At 44.1% G+C, this 23,138-nt stretch overlaps 2 protein-coding genes across 2 annotated transcripts in view; both read left to right on the top strand.

Moving 5' to 3' along the window:
* The window catches only part of LOC140693568 (trafficking protein particle complex subunit 9-like), a 96,239-nt gene extending 94,040 nt beyond the window's left edge, over window positions 1-2,199 (top strand). The window contains exon 14 of the mRNA XM_072957356.1: window positions 1,925-2,199. The gene's annotated coding sequence lies outside the window, so the exon portion shown is untranslated. The remainder of the gene's footprint in view (window positions 1-1,924) is intronic.
* On the top strand, window positions 1,674-15,697 carry LOC140693570 (trafficking protein particle complex subunit 9-like). The gene is made up of 2 exons (XM_072957359.1): window positions 1,674-1,995; window positions 15,171-15,697. The coding sequence occupies exons 1-2, from the start codon at window positions 1,948-1,950 to the stop codon at window positions 15,417-15,419; spliced, it is 297 nt and encodes a 98-aa protein (XP_072813460.1). The 5' UTR covers window positions 1,674-1,947; the 3' UTR covers window positions 15,420-15,697.
* Window positions 15,698-23,138: the final 7,441 nt, after the last annotated feature.

Raw genomic sequence — 23,138 nt, 5'->3', positions numbered from 1 at the left:
TTGGTTTCCCTTAACGTTTTCAGTAAGAATGGGGTGCAGAAGCAAAAACCACCCGCTACACAGTAGAAGGTGTTGTTTTGTGCGAAACTGACCAAAGTTTGGAAACCAGTCATCAGTGGTGCTGGGAAATGAAGAGGCTTCTGGATTGGGTGGGGCACTTGCTGTGACTTCCAGGTGACCTGCTGGCTGGGGTCTGTGAGGCGGGCAGTAGGTTTGCAGTGTGACCTGGGCATAATCCCTGGCTCTGAGGCTGCTGGTCTGACTAGCAGACCTGGGCAGATGCAGTCCTATTGGGGCATCTCGCGATGTGGCCTGGGACACCTGCCAAGCTGAGGGCGAGAGGAGGGATCCCCTAAGGGGGTGTCCCTTTGAAGAGTAGAAACGTCCTCCTGCAGGGGAGGAAGAGCCTCTGAGCAGCGGGCCGGATGCACAGGCAAGAGCAGCCTGAGCACGGAGATTTCGGGGACCTGGAAGTCATAAAGTGGCCCGAACAGCCTTGTTCCTGAGAAACTGGAGGGAAAAGATGCTGCAAATGCAGGCTAATTTCAGACCCTGTGGTGGGTCATGAGTGATAGGAAAGAACTGGTCAGGCAGGCACGAAAGAACCCTGTGGTTGTCCCAGTTGGGGCGTCACACCAGAGGGAGGAGCAGAGTTATAGACTTTGTCACTTTTTATCTGTGTGACTTTGAACAATAACACCCCACCTCTCTCTATATATATCTTCATCTGTAAAGTGACCGAGTGACAACTCGTGTCATCAGAAGGCTTAGTTTAGCTCTGATCCTCATTGTCCAGTCCTGTCAGTGCTGCCCTGCAAGGTTCTGCAGTGGGTGCTCTTACCCTGAGATGGGAGGGCGTAGAAGGGCATTGTAGCACCCGAGGGCAGGAAGGGGTTGCTTTAAAAGCAGACATGTAGCCTCCTGCAGCTGCAGACCTGCAGGCAGTTTGGTTTATGGTCGTGGAGAGGACTTTGGAGGTCTTAGCATCGTCTTAAGACTTGTTTTCCCTTGGGGACCTGATTTGCCTTTGCAGATTAATGTTGAAGATTTGGGCTTCTGGCAAAGCTGTTTTCAGAGATGGGTATATATGTAACATATAGTATAAAATGAAAGGTTTTATTTAATATTTGGGACTTTGTAGCTGTAGGGAACAGCTCTGTTGGCCTGGTTTCCACGGAGGACACTAGCAGTCGTCAGAGCGTGCGGGAGGGCAGGCAGCCTGCAGTGCTGCTGCAGGGGTTCTCCCCAGCAGGACGCTCTGCTGAGTTGACTCTTCTCTGAGTTTGGTTGCCAGAGGAGCAGACAGCAAAGTAATGAGTTCTGGTGGGATTGTATAATGACAGGAAGAAAGAGGGAGCCGTAGTTCTTAGGGACTACTACACTCTTTTGGTTCCTGATCCAGTGTGTCCCATTACACAATTGATGAGTTGTGTCTATTCTGGGACTTGATTGAAATAAACGTGCAGCCTGAATATTAAGAGTTATGTTTTATTTGTCAGAAGGACTCGAGCCAGGATGACCGCCTCTCAGAACACTCTGAGGGACTGCTCGCAAGAGTAGGGGAGAAGCTAGGATTATATAGGAGCTTTACAACAAAGACCAGGTAGTCAGAACAATAAAACATTGCTTGTTATCTAAAGAAAGCCAGGTATCTCAAGTTCATGAATTTAATGCTTTTCAATATATGGGAGGAAGCCAACATTTGGGCTGACTGAATATATACTTTAGACAAGCACCTAGCTATCTAGGGCCAGTAATCTGTCCTTTCTTATTCTGAGTCTGCTCAGAGGGCACCGTTGTGAATGGCTGCAGGCCTGTCTTCACTGGGGGGTGGCGGCAGCCGCTGATGACTTGTTTTCAGCATTCTTTGTTTAGTGACATGGTTGCAATATTTTCATTCAATTTGTAGTGTTTTCATTCACAGAAAATTATGGTATTACCCTGATTATGGATAATCTGGAAGCTTGGAATGGAACCGAGATGGAATTACTGCAGGTAACTTCTACTTTAATAAGCCATGTGTAAACATGAACACGGAGGAAGCATACAAAAGGATTCGGTGGTGAATGGGAAGGGTTTCTGCACGTTACAGGAGAAGGCAAGGCAGAATTCTTCTTCTTTGTGGGCAGGTATGTGAGTCCAACTTTCCTTTCTGAAGTGCTTTCTGAGAACTGTTTATGGTAATGAACCAACATTGACAAACGGTGACACACATTGCATTTAAGAGCTGGCTGGCTTCAACTTGGGTATTGGACAGGTGGAATTCATAGGCAGTGGTCAGGTGGATGGGACAGAGATGGAGCCCAGGCCTGGGCCCATATTCAGGTTGAAATCGCCATTTACTCACCATAGCGCCTTGGACTTGAATGTAACCTCTCTTAAACTGATGGTGAGTCTGTGAAATGGGCATGATAATATTCGTTACTTCCTGGGCTTGTTGTAAGTTCTGAAGATTATTATAGCACACATGAAGCACTTAACACACTGACACTTAGCAGTGTACACTTTGTTCGACCACCACGCTTGGTGTGTGTCAGAGCCTTAAAGGCAGCATGTGTCTGTTTAGGATGCACTGGTAGCCCCTTGGCTACTTTGTGAATTTGGTGATTTCCTTTAATACTTGTAACTCTGTGTGCCATGGGCAGTTATTTTTATGGACAGATGAGGAATCTCAGGGTAAAAAAGACTGTGTAATTTGCCCAAAGTCAGACCATAATTTTGTGTGCAGGGGCCTCGGTTCAGCATGGGCTCCTGGGCCTTCTGCTCTCTCCGTTCAGCACCAGAGCCAGATGTGGGCTCGGCTGTTTCCCAGCCCAGAATATCCGGCAGGCCACAAGACACACCTGGTCCTGTGCTGCTTGAGCAAAATCTCCGGAGGAGAGGCAGTTACAAAAGGGATAAACATAAAAACAGACGACAGCAAATTGTGATCAGCTCTGAGAAGGAAAGGAACACGTCTGGCCGTGCAGAGCTGGGAGCTTTCCCATCGGGGCTGCTCTGGGGGCGCTCATCTCAGCTAAACAGGCTGTGCTGCTGCACCAAGGCAGGAAGGCAGGGCGCGTGTGGCCAGGTAGACAGGGCCTCGTTGATCGTACTCATTCCCTATTAAGTGGCAGGTGTCACAGGCACTTAACTAATAAACAGATGTTGGCCAGAATCATCACGCATTTTGCTTGGTAGTTTTATTGGTGCCAACTTTGAGAGGAGGTCATTGAAGCTGGGGAGTTTGCTGCATGCCCGTGATTACCATGGAAATACCCCCACTGGTCTTTCAACCTAGACTGGTGTGGCTGTCATGTCCCAGCCCTGTGAATGGCATCGTGCAGCTTCTCCCAAGTGGCCCAAATGACTGACATTGATATGCTTAATTCGTAGGAAATGGTATGTGGCAATAAGAGAAAAAGGTAGTAAGAAATTGGAAAACTAGAAAATAACCAATTCTTCCCCTGCTGGGGGACCGTACCCTGTGTCTCTCACCCCACTCACTGCCTGTCACCTCCTCCCTGCCGACTCCGTGTTCAGAAGCCACTCTGAGCCTTTGAAGAACATTTTGCCTCATGACACTGTTGACTAGGACCTGCGACCTCTCTGTCCCTGGTTAACTCTCTCTTCAAAGCCATTTAAATTTCTTGCAGGCTCCTCCACTCAAATGTAAGAATAGCCCCTTTAAACTTCTTGATGCAGCTCCTTAATGAAGATCTTGGGAAGGAAACCTAGCCAAAACCTGGGAGGTATTCACAGAGTGAATGTAACCTGAGCATTTTTTGACGTTCAGAATCAGAGCGGTGGGAGACACAGGAAGGCCTTTTTAAGTTAGCAAGTGGAAAGAGAAAGGACTCAGGATGTTTGAGACTGAAACATCTCGGTCCCAGCCAGCAAGGCACCTGCGTTCAGGATGGTGTGTGGGGAGTGCAGAGTTCTCAAAAAGAAAGAAGTGGTGGGATGGCAGGGAGGACATTTAGGTACTTAACTGGGAAAGGAAAAAGTTGGCTGAACAATTCATGGTTGAACAAGAGGATTGTGACATGATGTGCTTGTATTTTGGAGAGAAGGGTTTTGTGGAGCCAGGCCTAAGGAGAAATCTCTCTGACTGGGGAGTCAGCACAACAAAAAAACACAGAGAACCAGGCAGACCCCATGGCCCCTGATGGGGGAGAGGCTGCCCACCAATTGGAGACCTGGAGGCTGCTTCTGTCCCTTAGCTGGGGCCTCAGACCTCACTTCACATCCCAGTCCTGTTGATACAAGAAAAAATATGTGGGGCATGAGAAGGGCTGTGTCCCAGGCTTCCGTTGAGCCCCTGGGATGTGCCCCACCAGATTTTGTTCCTTGGCTTCATGCAGTAAAGAATTCAAGAACAAGCCAGTGTTGAGTAAAGGTAGATTTATTCAGAGAGATACATTGACAGGCATGAGAAACGTCACGAAGTATGGGGGTTTGATGCTCAGATTAAAAGTAGGCACACACTCCACAGAAATAGTGTGGGCCTTCTCCGAAGAGGTAGAGAGAGGGGTTCCTGGGATGTGGCTCTGTGTTGCTCCTTTTCTTGGGCTTCGTGGTTTCATATGCTAATAAGTAGAAGGACCAGCCTTAGGGCAAGGGGCTGGGATTCCAGGGAGTTGGCCATTTTCCACCCTTTGACCTTTTGTGGCTAGCCTTGTGACGGCCATGGTGCCTGGGGCCGTGTTATTCACCATGTTACTATTACAATGGGTGTATAATGAAGCTCAGGATCTACTAGAAGTTAAATCTCTTCATCCTGAGCCTCAAGACCTATTGGGGGTTGAATTCTCCACCATTTTGATGTTAATTGCTGTGGTCTTTCTTGAATGGCTTGCTCTGCCCCCTTCCATCCTGTCTCACTGTGATGACACAGAGAGAGCAAAGGCCGGGCCCTGCGTGTGTTCCTGCATTTAACAGCGGGAGATGTGGGGTGGGCTGAGGATGACTCTGAGTGGTGAGAAATATGTTTCAGATTTTCCCACATGAGACATGGGGACCTGCCAGCAGCCATTGCAGATTTATCTCACGGGCATTATCGCTTGTGTTGTTACGGAAACAACAGGCCAGCCAAGAAATAAGCAGCACTCAGAGGGTGGGAGTACTGAGATTTATTATGCCAGCGGGCTCAGAGGGGCTTCTGTTCCCAAGCCCTGAGCACATCCAAGACGTGCACATGAGGTTTTATAGGGTTAATTACAAGTATGGGGCTTTTAGCCAATAAGGCTCAAACAACAAAAAGCAAGGAATCAGTACACTGAAGCTTATCAATTTGGAACAGATCACGTTACTGACAATTGTTGACCTTGGATTTACGAGTTAGCTTGTTAGCCCAGTAAACTGACACTGAACTTCAGATTTACGAGTTAGCCCAGCAAAACTTAGATCAGTAAACCGACACTTATCACACTTAGATTTGTGACTTAGCTTGTTAGCCCAGCTGGGGTTTTTGTTCACAGTGTCACTCATCTTTTCTATTTTCCTTTTATTTTTAAAGTATTTAATCCAAATTTAATATCAGGATTTTTTTGGAAAGAAATTTCTCTTTTTCTTTTCTTTGGGGCTCTTTTGGGGGGTAGGTAATTAGGTATATTTATAGGTTAGTGGAGGCCCTGGGGCTTGAACCCAGGACCCTGTTCACACTAAGCACACGCTCTACCACCTGCCCCATCATCTTTTTCTTTTTGCTTTAGCTGCCAAGAATCTTACAGCTGAATTTCTAGTCGGCCTTTAACACTTGCCCTGACTTCATGGAATCCATTTTTATGAGTTTACCTCCCCCTGGTTTCATTTAAGTATTGAATCTCCATTTTCTCTTCACTCTCAGTTTTGCCTTTTTGTTGTTATGGTTGTTAAGCTGTGTTTAAAAAATTGTTTAATTTCTCTTTTAGCAGGAGGCTGAAGTAAATAAATATGTAAACAAACATCACACTTAAATGCTTTTATATATTCTAAGCTGTTTAGTAGTTAATTAAAAACCAAATTGAATATTAAAGGGATAACATTTTTAAATTATTTTTTAATTTTTTATAAAGACATAGCTGATTTAAAATATATGTTTCAGGTGTACAATAGATGCTCCATTTATAGTTACTGTAAAACATTGTCTGTATTCCCTGTGTTGTAAGATACATCCCTCTAGAGTGTTTACATTACATGTTGCAGTTTGTATAAGAAAGTTGGGTAACGCAGAGTCTGGAACGTGGCTGTGTATGACTCAGGTTCACGCTCACCCTGCCTGTCAGAGCTCAGGCCTTCACTCCTTTCTGCAGGGGAGCGAGTGGAGGCAGATCTCACCAGCGCTGGCACCACACTCTGAGTGGCAGTGACAGCAGTGACTGTGTGTGGACGTGAAAATTGTTGTTCCAAGAGTTTTACATGCTTTTCTGCATTTAATAATTAAAGCCCTCCTGTGAGGAAGGGTTTTAAGTTTTTAATGAATAATACATTTTATTTTGGTATTGATAGACTTCAAAACTCCGGAAAATTTACAGGAGTAGTACAATAAATGCTTAGATACAGTTCACCTTAAAGGGCACTATTTGCCCTTTTGTGACGGGCTTATTTTAGCATAAATTTTCAAAGTTCATTCATATTGTAGCCTGAATCAGTACATTATTCTTTTTGTTTGATAATATCCTTTTCCTTTTTTTTCGTTTTTGGTCTATTTAAAAATATTTTCATTGAAGTCTAGTCAGTTTATAGTGTTGCATCAGTTTCTTGTGTACAGCACAAAACTTCAGTTAAATAGGAACATACCTGCATTCATTTTCATATCCTTTTTAAACATAAGTTACTATAAGTTATTAAATATATTCTCCTGTGCTATACAGTATATACTTGCTGTTTATTGTATACATACTCAGCATCTGCAAATCTTGAACTCCCAATTTATTCATTCCACACCCTCTCCCCTCTGGTAACCATAGTTTGGTTTCTATGTCTCTGTGTCTGTTTCTGTTCTGTAGATAAGTTTATCTTTTTGTTCCTTTGTTTTTGTTTTTTTTTTTTGTTTTAGATTCCACATGTGAGCGATCTCATATGGTATTTTTCTTTCTCTTTCTGGCTTATTTCACTTAGAATGTCATTCTCCTGGTCCATTCATATTGCTGCAAATGGCATTATTTTATTATTATTTTATTGCTGAATAGTAGTCTATTGGACATATATACTACAACCTCTTTATCCAGTCGTCTGTCAGTGGACATTTAGGTTGTTTCCATGTCTTGATATTGTAAATAATGCTGCTGTGAACATTGGGGTGAAACTGTCTTTTTGAATTACATTTCCTTTCGGATATATGCCCTGGAGTGGGATTGCTGTGTCATCTGGGCCCCCAAGGTTTTGTCTTTTGAGGAACCTCTATACAGTTTTCCACAATGGCTCCACCAAACTGCATTCCCACCACAGTGTAGGAGTGTTCCCAATTCTCCACAGCCTCTCCAGCATTTAGTGTCTATGAACTTCTGAATGATGGCTATTCTGACTGGTGAAAGGTGATACTTGTTTGCAGTTTTGATTTGCATTTCTCTGATAATGATATTGAGCATTTTTTCATGTGCCTATTGGCCATTTGTATGTCTTCATTGGAGAAATGTTTCTTTAGGTCTTCTGCCCATTTTTGGATTGAATTGTTTGTTTTTCTTTTTTATCAAGTGTAAAAGCTGTTTACATATTCTGGGAATTAAGCCCTTGTCACTTTCATTTAATGCAACTATTTTCTCCCACTCCATAGGTTGTCTTTTTGCTTTAATTTTTGTTTTCTTTTCTGTGCAAAAGCTTGTAAGTTTAATTAGAACCCACTTGTATATTTTTGCTTGTATTTCTATTGCTATAGTAGACTGCTCTTGGAAAATATTGTTGAGATATATGTCAGATGTTTTGCCTATGTCTTCTTCTAAGAGGTTTATAGTGTCTTGTCTACAATTTTTAGTCTTTAAGCCATTTTGAATTCATTTTTTTGTATGTTGTGAGGGGGTAGTCTAACTTCATTGATTTACATGCAGCTGTGCAGTTTTCCCTGCACCATTTGCTGAAGAGGCTGTCTTTGCTCAATTGTATGTTCTCACCTCCTTTGTCAAAGATTCAATTACCAAAAGTTTGTGGGACTATTCTTGGTAATTTTGTTTATCCATTCATTGATGGATGGATATTTTTAGTGACTTTTAGCTACTCTGAATGATACTGCTATGAATATTGATGTGCAAGTTTTTGTGAGAATACATTTCCATTCTGTTGGCTGTACAGTTGGCCCACCATATCTGTAGTTTCCACTTCATGGACCAAGATGGCTGATTGCAAAGGGACTTGATCATCCTTGGATTATGGTATCCAGGGTGGGGGTTCCTGAAACCAACCCCCCGAGGACACTGAAGGATGACTCTACATGTAGGAGTGGAATTGCTCAGCCACATAACTCTAACCTTTTGAGGAAACATCGGGCTCTTCCAAAGAAGCTGCACCATTGCCCCTTTCCAACGGCTGCATATTGAGGGTATCCATTTCTCTGCCTCCTGATTGACACTTGTTATTGTCCATGTTTTGATTATAACCATCCTAGTGAGTTTAAAATGAGATCTCATTTTGATTTTGATTTCGCTAGTGATGCTGACCATCTTTTCAGATGCTTATTGGCCAATTGTGTATCTATTTAAATCCTTGGCAAATTAAAAAATTGGGTCGATTTTCTTTGTATTGTTCAGTTGTAAGCATTTGTTTTATATCCTGGATACTAGTCTCTTATTAGATGTATGCTTTGCAAGATTTTTCTCCTATTCTGCAGATTGTCATTTCACTTTAATTTTTTTAAACATTAAAACAATTTCTTTATAGGGGAGGTAATTAGATTTATTCATTTTGTTTTTCTTCCTTAGTACGCACTCTATCATTTGAGCTACCCCTTTCCCCTTTCATTTCACACTCTTGATGTTGTCCTTTGTAACAAATGATTTTAATTTGATGAAGTCCATTTTATCTATTTTGTTTTATCACTTGTGCTCTTGGTATTGTATCTAGGAAGCCATAGCCTATCCTATGACCACAAAGATTCATACTATGTCTTCTTTTAGAAAGTTCATATATTTAGTTTTTACGTTTCTGTCTGTGATCCATTTTGAATTAATATTTGTTATATAAAATACGGGGTCCAGATTCCAGATTCATTCTTTTGCCTTCAGATACCCAGGTGTCTCTGCTCCATTTGTTGGATAGACTATACTTTCAATGGAGTGTTGTTGGCACATTTCTGGAAAACTGACTGTAAATGTAAGTTTCCCCCCAGGATTTTTTATTGTGTCTCATAGATTTCTGCATCCAAACTTATGACAGAAGCATAATGACTTGAGTGCTATAGATTTGCTGTAACCTTTGAGTGAGTCCTCCAAATTTGCTCTTCTTTTTCAAGATTGTTTTGGCTGACCTGGGTCCCTTGCTTTCAATATGAATTTTGGGATCAGTTTTTCAATTTTTGCAAAGAAGTCAGCTGGAATTTTGATAGGGATTCCATTAAATATGTAGATTACTTTGGGAAGTCTTAACATTTTTAACAATATTTTCTACCATTGCATGATCATGGGATGCCTTCCATATATGAAGATATTTTAAAATTTTTTTGGTGATACTTCAAAATATTCAATGTACAAATCTTGTAAACTTTTGTTAAATGTATCTCTCATTTTATTTTTTATGCAGTTGTAAATGGAACGGCTTAGCTTCATAAGGGTGGGACTATATATATCAATTTATTTATTTCTAGGATTCCTACATAGCAAATACACTAGGTTTATATTTGCTACATTGATCTATCCACAATTCTTCCCACCCCCGTGTCATAAGAAACCAAGACCCAGCTTAAGCCATCTGAACACCTATGTGGAAGTGAGAAATGAGACCTTTGGGTGGGGTTTGTGTAGATGATACTGAGATCTTATTCAGGATGGCTTCATCTTAATTTCTTTTAAACAATCCTTTCAGAGTACATAGTCAGATACATTAGGAAAATGCTGTTTTGATGTGCGGAGGAGCTAAGACTATAATTTTCAAGTAATTTCTAGTGAGAGTGTTGTACTTGAAACATAATTTGCATCAATCTTTGAAGATTTATGTTTCAGGAGCTTTGAGTAAATAATACCTGTCTTTATTCAATAACTACAACTAAATGCTCAAGCAACATGTAAGAGTTTGAGCAAACTGCTCCCGCCCTGTAGTGCTGGTTGGTTGCAGCTGTAACTGGAGTCAGCGCTTACCTCGCCCAGTACACTTGTGCTGATCTGCTCAAAACAGTTCGTCCAACAGTTTGTCGGTAGTCTTTTAGACAAAGCCATAAAGCATTGATTTAAGGTTGCTGGAATGTAATCTATTCTTATTAATATTAAGTAAGCACATATTGAGTACTTACTGTATGTTGGGAATTGTCCCTCAGCCTCACATGAATATTACTTCTAATAAAACCTCTCATATTTCCCTGTTATTTGCACTTTACAGATAAGGAGACTGAGGATTAGGTCTTCTCTCTTTTGGGGGGAGCTCATTATCAATGATGGGAAGTTGTAAGGAAAAAGATATTGATTCATCCAGAGAAAATATTTTTCTGAGATTCAGTATTGAAGAAGGTAACCACTGAAGAGGGTGATCATTGTTTGAGTGAGACGAGCCCCGGGTTGTACGGAGTCAGCATCCCTGTCCTGGACGCTGCACGTGTAGAGCTGCGTGGTGGGTGAGGCGGTGAGGTGGCGCGGCCGCGCAGGGAAAGCGGATGCCGGGCCGTTGGGCTGTGCTCAGGCCCGGTGGGGCTTTCTCCTAAGAGCAGTGGACCGTCATTGACAGATTTTAAGTAGGCTAGTGCGATGCTCTCGTAGATCACTTTTGTCTTGTAGAATGCTTAGAAACATTTAGAAGGCTCGGCAGGAGGTGATGTGATGAGTCAGAGTAGGGTGGCTGCGAGGTGTAGCAGTGTTCAATTTTCAAGTGATTTTCAGTCCCAGGTTTGTGGCTCAGTAGCCGTGTCACTTTGGATGACACACCCAAGGAAGTGAAACAATTTATCTAATCAATAGAAGCAGTGATGTACCGAACTCCCAGGACTGCTGTGTAGATCCAGTGAGATAACGTGTGCACAGTGTGCAGCATGGTCCCCAGCACAGAGTCAGTGCTGAGGGAGTGCCAGTGAGTACCTGGTAGGACAGGTGTGGGTGGTGGATCTCGTTGACTGAGGAAATTTGCCCCTGAAGGAGGGGTCTTGTCACATCTGTGAGTGATTGGCCTGAGCTGGGAGAGGCAGGGAGACCTTGCCCCCACCAAGGGCCCTGGGCAGGATGGCTATGGGAGGAACACCGTGAAGTTAGCTCTTTGCAGGTGGAGTTGGAGGTGCCCTTGAGACATCTAAGTGCAGTGTCACAATCACAGAAGTGGTCTGGTCCCGGGCTGTGCATTTTCCTGCTGAGATATTGATCTCTGAACGCGAAGACATACTTTACAGGACAAGTGAATAGTAGTATCATCTCTCATCAAAGCTCACATCTCTTTATTCATCACTCACTTTGCTAATTGGGTACTTACAGAACACACTTCACTGTCCTCCCCTGGGCTCAGGCTCCACAGAAAAGAGCTGGTGAGTCTCCCTCTTTTCCAGAAGAAGACACACTTAGCTGGTAGACTTCTATACCTCGCCAGACTTAGAATTTTAGGTTGTTGATTTAATTCTATTTTCTGTTGGTCATCTCCTGACAGGAGAGACGTTTTACCTCATGGTCAGGTTTCAATTAGCTGTTACTGAGAATTGCTGGTCTGATCCATAGTGTATTTATTCTATTAACTTTGTAGAGTACTTATCATTTTTCTGTCTTTGCTCTTTAATTTTGTTTGCCCCTTCAATTTTCTATCTTATTTGGGACCTTATTTTATTTTTTAATTAAAAAATGTCTATTAGCAGTTAACAAAACAAAAGCAAAGAAAAAATGCACATGATAGCTAAATTTAGAAAATATCTTGTGTGTTTTCTGTCTCAGCAATGGAGGGTTCTAGAAACTCGTGAAAAGCTTCATTACATAAGTTCCTTTAAATTCTGATTAAGAAATAAAACCTTCCTTCCTCATCTTTCAAGCTGCACAGCTAATTGTCAAGAAAGTGAGGGGAAATTCTCAGAAGCCAAGACAAACCAGAAAGCAGGGATTCTGGGAGATACGTGAGCCTTAGAAGCCCTGGGGTGCCGGTTGGCTCCTGAACTGAGTTTCAGTTGCCCTGGCAGGAGGGCAGGAGGTGAGCCTGTGTCCTCTCACACTGGGAGTTGGATGGCTGTTCTTATATAAGGCCAAACACATCCTGAGAATCCTGCTTTATAAAAGGTTGAATTAGAAAGAAAAGAATAAAAGCATTCCTCAAGGCAAGGAAGTAAGGAAAGTAAAATTTTTTGGAAGCGGGAAAAATAACATATCCAAAGTAAGGATTTAGTTTAAAGCTGTTCTGGCATGAGAGTGACCACAAACCCATGGCAGAAAATCACAGCTCCTCCCGGAAAGAGAAGGTGTGTTTTGAATGAATCAGTGGACAGCCATTCTGAAAAAGGCCTCCAGAGTCTTCTGGATCAAGATACTGGACTCAAACACCTCCCTTCCATGGTCTCATTTAAATAACCAGAAAGGTTTTAAAGGAAAGAAGCCATAATCATAGTTCTATTTATTGACATTACTTTATGCTAGGAATTCAAAGGTGACTATGGAGTTGTCTCCTCTTTTATGGACCTTACTTTCTATTTGACATAGTTGGGGAACTTGGTGGAGGGTGGTGTTAGTATGTTGCAATTAACCAGGAGAGGAGTTTAAGAAAGCAGTGAAGGGTTGGTGACATTTTTCGCTGAGGACAGTCCTGTTCAGTTGGCTTGTAATTACAGGCTCGTTGAGTTGTCACTGGAGGGAATTAATCTTAAGGAATTTGGACTTAGCTCAGGCCTCTTCAGAATGGACAAGTGAACCTGGAGAAAGACAGTCAAATCTGTGCAGACATTGAAGTTCACTTCAACATGTGGTATCCATGAGCCAAAGATAGGACTAGTAGGCAGCACTTCTTGAGGGCAGAGGAGTGGTTTTTAAGGTTCTTCAAGAATGAATCCCAAGGTACCGGGATGGCCAGTTGTCAAACTGTGACTTTGCTCTTTGGACGGTGTATCCACCAAGGGTATTGGCCGTTTATAAGTTTCCATTTCTCCTTAATACATGTCAGGTTATGAGGACGTGGGCATAAACGTTTCACACCTTGTCAAGGTGACTTTGGGTACCTGCCTAGAATCATGGGCACAGTTGCGGCTGCGTCATACATCTTGCCGCACATCCCGCTCCCCGGCTCCGTGATCACGGCAGAGTGGTTCCTTATTGAGCTGTCCATCTCCTCTGTGACATCGTAACCAAACAAAAGATTGGAGAGTATTAGCTTGGCTTTTTTCTTTTCTAACATTCCCTTCAAATTATGATGACTGATAGTGGACCCAGTTACGTTTGCAGATGATTTACAAGTAGGGCTGTCAGTACAAACCTTGTAATCCCCGCTGTGTGATCTAGAGAAGAAAGTTACACTCTTTCCAAATTGTTTTGATGCACTTATGTGGGAAAATGATGTATGTTTGAATATGTATTTCCTCTCTTACTCATCATGGCTAGAGATGAATATTTGTAGACATGGAATGAGTACTCTGTATTTGAACTGTATGGTCCCCTAAATTCTCCCCAGCTTTTTAAAGTCATCACTGGAGTGCTACCTCCAGAGTGCCGCAAAGCATCCAACACTGCCTGCTCTTCGGACACTGTAAGTTTCCAAGTTGGAGAAGGCTGCTGGCTGGTGAGGCAATCTCTCGCACATCTCTGGTTGGGTGATGTGAGCTGAGAACACAAGAATTGGCAGACAGTAACTAACCACGATCACGTCCATTTCTGGAACACTCATGGAGGATTTTACACCTATGCTAGTGGAATACGTTATTTCATTTAGTTTTCCCAAAAATCATATTTAGATTTTATCACCTGTATTAAAAAGGAAACTGTCAAAGCGAGTGACGTGCAGACTTTGGACTGGAACACGGGTCTTTCTGATCCCTGTCTCTGTTCCCTCCCCGGCCTATCCTTGCAAATGACCAGGAGACTCTTCCTCTGTCTTGAGTTTCCCTCTGATGTTACCGCTCTCTTTGTTTCTAAGAGAGGAAAACAAGTCTAAACTTACTTTCCAGTTGGAAATGGAATGGAGAGTTAACGTTGGAAGCCGGGAGAATCTGTCCTGTGATGAAGTGGTCTCCGAGCCACTTCCACTGGGATGTCACATCACTGTCTGGGCCCCTTGCTCAGCCTGTGCACAGGTGACAGCGCAGTTGTGCCGAGCAGTCCTCCCGGACAGGGCAGTGGGTTGGAAATGAGTTTGGGGATTTGGTTTCATTACACAAGTTCCTGAGGGCCTTGACCTGGCACTTCGAGTGGGAGCATTCCCTGTCCCACAGACTGTGCTCTGGGCCCGTGCAGACCTGACGTGGCCTCAGCCTGAGTCTCAGGGCCCGTGGTGATGAGGAGCATTTTAGCCCAGGGTCTGCCGGAGGCTCTGAGACTACTGGGCTGTGGGACTTTGTCCAGGATGATAATAATTCCTCCCCGAGTTTCAGATTTCCTTGCCTGTGAGCCGGGGTAGTAGTTGTTTCTGAGATGATTGTAATGATTCAGTAATGGGCGCAGCGTGTGCTGACAGGTAGCTGGGTGCTTTAGGAGCAGAAGTCGCAATCACTCTGTCAGCCTCTCCCTGTGCGCTCTGTGCTTTGAGAAGTTGTGTGTTTGGTGAAAGTCCCGCCCAGACCCTAGGGTCTAGATGAACTGTTGTTCCTTTACTTTCCCTTCCTTTTCCTCTTTCCCTTCTCTGTGTCCCATGTTTAGGTAGCAGATTCCTCTATTTCAGGGAATACGGGCTTTTCTAGTAAAGGGACAGGTGGAATGCGGAGAGGTGGGGCCCAGAGGGGGTCTGGAGTGTCTGCACAGTGCTGCTTCCCTGCGTTTCTGCATCCGGTCCCATCAGTGCACTAAGTCAGCCTTCCTCTTCCTTCCTGTGTCATCGGGTCTCTGTTTTAAGGGAAAACCATTTTTATGGGTCTTTTTTCACTTACGTGTTTCATTCAGATGCTTGTTGCTTTTCTCCCTGTGCTTCAGCGTTCCGAGGAGAAAATTCAGCCGTGCAGCATCCTCTCCAAGCTCTACGAGTTGATCGGCTTCCACTGCAAGTCCACCTTCTTCAAGCGGGTGGCCCCCGTGCGGCACGCGGCCCCCGGCATCCCGGAGCCTGGCGGGAAGGCCTGCTCCCGACTCCTCCTGCAGACGCTTCCTGGCTACAGTCTGTCACTGGACTTGCAGGACTTCAGCAAATGTGTTGGAACTAAAACATTGCTTCAGCCCCATTAACCATGCCTGGTTTGGGCCCTGCTGTCCTGCCTCATCAGGGTGAATCTTGATTCATTTAGAACAGGGCTCAGCAGACTTTTCCTTTCAAGGGCTTGGGGGTAAATATTTCAGGGTCTGAAAACCTCCTGATCTCTGGTGCAGCTGCTCAGCTCTACTGTTTAGATGCCAGAACAACCAGATAGTCCACACACCCATAGAGCTTTATTAACAGCGGTGGCTGGGGCTGGATTGGGTGTATGAACTGCAGTTTGCCCCCACAGCCTCCTCAATATTGACACCTGCACCAGAGTGTACATTTGTGACAATGGGTGAACCTACACTGACATGTCATCATCACCCATAGCCCATAGTTGACACTAGGATTTACACATTGTGTTGTGCACTCTGTGGGTTTGGACAGATGTACAATGACATGTATCCACCATCACAGCATCATACAGAGTCGTGTGTCTTAGTGACCTTAAAATGCTCCGTGCTGCACCTCATTCATTGCTCTTTCCCCTCTAGCGTCTGGCAGCCACTGATCTTTCAGTCTCTGTGTTTTTCCCTTTCCCAGAACACCATACAGTTGGAATCAGACAGTTGCTGAAACTTCCCAGATTGGCTTCTTTCACTTGGTAATATGCATTTAAGGTTCCTCCATGTCTTTTCATTCCTTGATAACTCATTTCATTTTAGCACCAAATAATAGTCCATTTTCTGGCGGGACCACAGTTTATTTATCCATTCACCTACTGAAGAAGAGCTTAGTTGCTTCTGAATCCTGTTGAGTATGAATAAAGCTGCTATTAACATCTGTATGCAGATTTGTGTGTGAACATAAGTTTCCATTTCATCGAGTAAACACCAAGGAGCACAGTTGCCGGATCATATGTTAGAATTACGTCTAGCTCTGTAAAAAATTGCCAGACCGTCTTCCAAAGTACCTGGGCCATTTTTCATTCCCACCAACAATGCATTATAATTTCTGGTGCTCCACATCCTCACCAGCATTCGGTGCTGTCAGTGTTCTGCATTTTGGCAGTTCTGACAGGTGTGCAGTGGTATCTCGCTGTTTCAGTCTGCATCCCCTTGATGACAGGTGCTGTGGAGCATCTTTCCAAAGGCTTCTTTGGCATCCAGATTTCTTCTTTGATGAGGTGTGTGTTCAGGCATTTTGCTCATTTTTTAATCAGGTTATTCATCCTTCTTGTTGAGTGTAAAGAAATTTTGGTATATTCTGGATTTCAGCCCTTTATCAGTGTGTCCCTGCCCTTCACCTTCAGTGCCAGAGTTGTCCTTTGGGTCTCAGTGGAGTGTCAGATCTTCAAAGAGATTCCCTGTCTTCCCTCAGCCTAAATACTGTCCTTGTATTTTTCACTTTCAGTGACTCATTTTGTTCTTTTTAAATAGCATTTCCCATAATTTGTAAGTATATTAAAGACAAAAGGGCAATGATTGAACACCGCCTGCCCAACCAGGCTGTGTGCCCTGTGAGAGCAGAGGCCCTGTCCCCACTCACCGTTTCCCATGACAGCACATGGCACATGTCCATGTAAAAGTGTGTAACGTGGGGCCAAACCTGATGAGCAGCTATGACGACATGTGTTGTCTACCATTTATTGAGTAGACTTTGTTTCTGATCTTAATTATTAAATCATATGAATGAAACTTGGTTGTTTTGAAAAATAAAACAACAAAGCACACCTCAATGTAATTGGTAATTTCTACTTAGATTTCTGACCCAGGAGGGGATGTTCACCATCATTTTGTGGAGGAGGTTGGGAAGGTAAAGTAAGAGAGTGAGATCAAATAAAGTAAAAATGATAACAGTCAGTTGGCTTTATTTTCACTGAAATAAAAGTTATTTTAAACCCTATCTCAGCTGTTTTCCTGTTGTTTTAAACATTTCTCATAGAATTAAATGGAAGCCCACTAAACCCTGAAAGGGAAACTGTGTGCTCAGGTCCTGAAAATTGTTTATGTCTATTTCTTGAGATACAAATTTCCCTGCTGGTTACAGAAATAAGAGGCGGGAACACAACAGTGCACTGCATGTGTCTGCCGGCTTCACGGGCTGCTCAGTGTCAATTTCATTTCTTGGGTTGCAGTTTAGGACGGATTTCCATGAGAAATATTGCTCAGACTTTTCCTGAATGAAGGATTGAATTTTCCACAGGAAATATTATGAAACAGAGTGACAAGGCACAAGGGTTTCCCATAAAGGAATAGTTGATATAATAAACTCTCAATATGGTGAATATTTTTAATAAAAGCCAGTTGAAAATTTTATCACTAGGTCAAATGGCACAAATCCGTCTGAAGAAAAAAGATTCAAATTTTATAGAAGAAGTGGTTTGAATCAAGTAGAAATTATGATTTCTACACTATTTGTTGTAAGAACTTATACTCAGTCTTATCATAATTGCCGGTGGTAGGAAGTGGATCATTATTTATTCATTAAAAAAAATTCACAAGGTGCTATTTGCCCCATTCTTGATGCGGCAGTCCTGTGGTTAGTTAAGTTGGGACATTTAGGAAACTTAGCTAGGTCTTCCGGACATTGATTTCAGCCACTTTATATTAACTACAATCTCTTCTTTTGTGTCGGCATATGGTCCATACATAAATATGGGGAGGAACAACCTCCAACTCGGTTTTACGTGCAAACCGAAGGAAATTCAAACCGGCACTAGGAAACAAACTGAGAAACCACAGTAAGGGTTTCTTCTGCAACCCGTTCCATTTGTGCTGGATGAACGAAAGTCTCTCAACATGCTCAGTTCTGAGAGATAAGTGTGTGTGAAAGCCGTCCTTCACCTAGCTTGAAGGGAACACAAAGTTTCTTTTCAGTTGCCAACTCCACTCCATACATATATATGGGGAGGTACAAGCTCCAACTCGGTTTTACAGTGAAAACGGCAGGCACTTCAAACCGGCACTAGGAAACAGACTGAGAAACCAGAGTAAGGGTTTCTCCTGCAACCCGTTCCATTGGTGCTGGATGAACGAACGTCTCTCCACATGCTAAGGTCTGAGAGATAAGTGTGTGTGAAAGCCGTCCTTCACCTAGCTTGAAGGGAACACAAAGTTTCTTTTCAGTTGCCAACTCCAATCCATACATATATATGGGGAGGTACAAGCTCCAACTCGGTTTTACAGTGAAAACGGCAGGCACTTCAAACCGGCACTAGGAAACAGACTGAGAAACCAGAGTAAGGGTTTCTCCTGCAACCCGTTCCCTTTGTGCTGGATGAACGAACGTCTCTCCACATGCTCAGTTCTGAGAGATAAGTGTGTGTGAAAGCCGTCCTTCACCTAGCTTGAAGGGAACACAAAGTTTCTTTTCAGTTGCCAACTCAACTCCATACATACATATGGGGAGGTACAAGCTCCAACTCGGTTTTACAGTGAAAACGGCAGGCACTTCAAACCGGCACTAGGAAACAGACTGAGAAACCAGAGTAAGGGTATCTCCTGCAACCCGTTCCCTTTGTGCTGGATGAACGAACGTCTCTCCACATGCTCAGTTCTGAGAGATAAGTGTGTGTGAAAGCCGTCCTTCACCTAGCTTGAAGGGAACACAAAGTTTCTTTTCAGTTGCCAACACCACTCCATACATATATATGGGGAGGTACAAGCTCCAACTCGGATTTACAGTGAAAACGGCAGGCACTTCAAACCGGCACTAGGAAACAGACTGAGAAACCAGAGTAAGGGTTTCTCCTGCAACCCGTTCCCTTTGTGCTGGATGAACGAACGTCTCTCCACATGCTCAGTTCTGAGAGATAAGTGTGTGTGAAAGCCGTCCTTCACCTAGCTTGAAGGGAACACAAAGTTTCTTTTCAGTTGCCAACTCCACTCCATACATATATATGGGGAGGGACAAGCTCCAACTCGGTTTTACAGTGAAAACGGCAGGCACTTCAAACCGGCACTAGAAAACAGACTGAGAAACCAGACTAAGGGTTTCTCCTGCAACCCGTTCCCTTTGTGCTGGATGAACGAACGTCTCTCCACATGCTCAGTTCTGAGAGATAAGTGTGTGTGAAAGCCGTCCTTCACCTAGCTTGAAGGGAACACAAAGTTTCTTTTCAGTTGCCAACTCCACTCCATACATATATATGGGGAGGTACAAGCTCCAACTCGGTTTTACAGTGAAAACGGCAGGCACTTCAAACCGGCACTAGGAAACAGACTGAGAAACCAGAGTAAGGGTTTCTCCTGCAACCCGTTCCCTTTGTGCTGGATGAACGAACGTCTCTCCACATGCTCAGTTCTGAGAGATAAGTGTGTGTGAAAGCCGTCCTTCAACTAGCTTGAAGGGAACACAAAGTTTCTTTTCAGTTGCCAACTCCACTCCATACATATATATAGGGAGGTACAAGCGCCAACTCGGTTTTACAGTGAAAACGGCAGGCACTTCAAACCGGCACTAGGAAACCGACTGAGAAACCAGAGTAAGGGTTTCTCCTGCAACCCGTTCCCTTTGTGCTGGATGAACGAACGTCTCTCCACATGCTCAGTTCTGAGAGATAAGTGTGTGTGAAGGCCGTCCTTCACCTAGCTTGAAGGGAACACAAAGTTTCTTTTCAGTTGCCAACTCCACTCCATACATATATATGGGGAGGTACAAGCTCCAACTCGGTTTTACAGTGAAATCGGCAGGCACTTCAAACCGGCACTAGGAAAACGACTGAGAATCCAAAGTAAGGGTTTCTCCTGCAACCCGTTCCCTTTGTGCTGGATGAACGAACGTCTCTCCACATGCTCAGTTCTGAGAGATAAGTGTGTGTGAAAGCCGTCCTTCACCTAGCTTGAAGGGAACACAAAGTTTCTTTTCAGTTGCCAACTCCACTCCATACATATATATGGGGAGGTACAAGCTCCAACTCGGTTTTACAGTGAAAACGGCAGGCACTTCAAACCGGCACTAGGAAACAGACTGAGAAACCAGAGTAAGGGTTTCTCCTGCAACCCGTTCCCTTTGTGCTGGATGAACGAACGTCTCTCCACATGCTCAGTTCTGAGAGATAAGTGTGTGTGAAAGCCGTCCTTCACCTAGCTTGAAGGGAACACAAAGTTTCTTTTCAGTTGCCAACTCAACTCCATACATACATATGGGGAGGTACAAGCTCCAACTCGGTTTTACAGTGAAAACGGCAGGCACTTCAAACCGGCACTAGGAAACAGACTGAGAAACCAGAGTAAGGGTATCTCCTGCAACCCGTTCCCTTTGTGCTGGATGAACGAACGTCTCTCCACATGCTCAGTTCTGAGAGATAAGTGTGTGTGAAAGCCGTCCTTCACCTAGCTTGAAGGGAACACAAAGTTTCTTTTCAGTTGCCAACACCACTCCATACATATATATGGGGAGGTACAAGCTCCAACTCGGATTTACAGTGAAAACGGCAGGCACTTCAAACCGGCACTAGGAAACAGACTGAGAAACCAGAGTAAGGGTTTCTCCTGCAACCCGTTCCCTTTGTGCTGGATGAACGAACGTCTCTCCACATGCTCAGTTCTGAGAGATAAGTGTGTGTTAAAGCCGTCCTTCACCTAGCTTGAAGGGAACACAAAGTTTCTTTTCAGTTGCCAACTCCACTCCATACATATATATGGGGAGGGACAAGCTCCAACTCGGTTTTACAGTGAAAACGGCAGGCACTTCAAACCGGCACTAGGAAACAGACTGAGAAACCAGACTAAGGGTTTCTCCTGCAACCCGTTCCCTTTGTGCTGGATGAATGAACGTCTCTCCACATGCTCAGTTCTGAGAGATAAGTGTGTGTGAAAGCCGTCCTTCACCTAGCTTGAAGGGAACACAAAGTTTCTTTTCAGTTGCCAACTCCACTCCATACATATATATAGGGAGGTACAAGCGCCAACTCGGTTTTACAGTGAAAACGGCAGGCACTTCAAACCGGCACTAGGAAACCGACTGAGAAACCAGAGTAAGGGTTTCTCCTGCAAACCGTTCCCTTTGTGCTGGATGAACGAACGTCTCTCCACATGCTCAGTTCTGAGAGATAAGTGTGTGTGAAAGCCGTCCTTCACCTAGCTTGAAGGGAACACAAAGTTTCTTTTCAGTTGCCAACTCCACTCCATACATATATATGGGGAGGTACAAGCTCCAACTCGGTTTTACAGTGAAATCGGCAGGCACTTCAAACCGGCACTAGGAAAACGACTGAGAATCCAGAGTAAGGGTTTCTCCTGCAACCCGTTCCCCTTGTGCTGGATGAACGAACGTCTCTCCACATGCTCAGTTCTGAGAGATAAGTGTGTGTGAAAGCCGTCCTTCACCTAGCTTGAAGGGAACACAAAGTTTCTTTTCAGTTGCCAACACCACTCCATACATATATATGGGGAGGTACAAGCTCCAACTCGGATTTACAGTGAAAACGGCAGGCACTTCAAACCGGCACTAGGAAACAGACTGAGAAACCAGAGTAAGGGTTTCTCCTGCAACCCGTTCCCTTTGTGCTGGATGAACGAACGTCTCTCCACATGCTCAGTTCTGAGAGATAAGTGTGTGTTAAAGCCGTCCTTCACCTAGCTTGAAGGGAACACAAAGTTTCTTTTCAGTTGCCAACTCCACTCCATACATATATATGGGGAGGGACAAGCTCCAACTCGGTTTTACAGTGAAAACGGCAGGCACTTCAAACCGGCACTAGGAAACAGACTGAGAAACCAGACTAAGGGTTTCTCCTGCAACCCGTTCCCTTTGTGCTGGATGAATGAACGTCTCTCCACATGCTCAGTTCTGAGAGATAAGTGTGTGTGAAAGCCGTCCTTCACCTAGCTTGAAGGGAACACAAAGTTTCTTTTCAGTTGCCAACTCCACTCCATACATATATATAGGGAGGTACAAGCGCCAACTCGGTTTTACAGTGAAAACGGCAGGCACTTCAAACCGGCACTAGGAAACCGACTGAGAAACCAGAGTAAGGGTTTCTCCTGCAAACCGTTCCCTTTGTGCTGGATGAACGAACGTCTCTCCACATGCTCAGTTCTGAGAGATAAGTGTGTGTGAAAGCCGTCCTTCACCTAGCTTGAAGGGAACACAAAGTTTCTTTTCAGTTGCCAACTCCACTCCATACATATATATGGGGAGGTACAAGCTCCAACTCGGTTTTACAGTGAAATCGGCAGGCACTTCAAACCGGCACTAGGAAAACGACTGAGAATCCAGAGTAAGGGTTTCTCCTGCAACCCGTTCCCCTTGTGCTGGATGAACGAACGTCTCTCCACATGCTCAGTTCTGAGAGATAAGTGTGTGTGAAAGCCGTCCTTCACCTAGCTTGAAGGGAACACAAAGTTTCTTTTCAGTTGCCAACTCCACTCCATACATATATATGGGGAGGTACAAGCTCCAACTCGGTTTTACAGTGAAAACGGCAGGCACTTCAAACCGGCACTAGGAAACAGACTGAGAAACCAGACTAAGGGTTTCTCCTGCAACCCGTTCCCTTTGTGCTGGATGAACGAACGTCTCTCCACATGCTCAGTTCTGAGAGATAAGTGTGTGTGAAAGCCGTCCTTCACCTAGCTTGAAGGGAACACAAAGTTTCTTTTCAGTTGCCAACTCCACTCCATACATAGATATGGGGAGGTACAAGCTCCAACTCGGTTTTACAGTGAAAACGGCAGGCACTTCAAACCGGCACTAGGAAACAGACTGAGAAACCAGAGTAAGGGTTTCTCCTGCAACCCGTTCCCTTTGTGCTGGATGAA

The sequence above is a fragment of the Vicugna pacos genome, unplaced genomic scaffold (genome assembly GCF_048564905.1).
Source record: "Vicugna pacos unplaced genomic scaffold, VicPac4 scaffold_19, whole genome shotgun sequence".
In the NCBI taxonomy this organism is placed as follows: domain Eukaryota; kingdom Metazoa; phylum Chordata; class Mammalia; order Artiodactyla; family Camelidae; genus Vicugna; species Vicugna pacos.
This window is presented reverse-complemented; position numbering and strand designations above follow the sequence as displayed.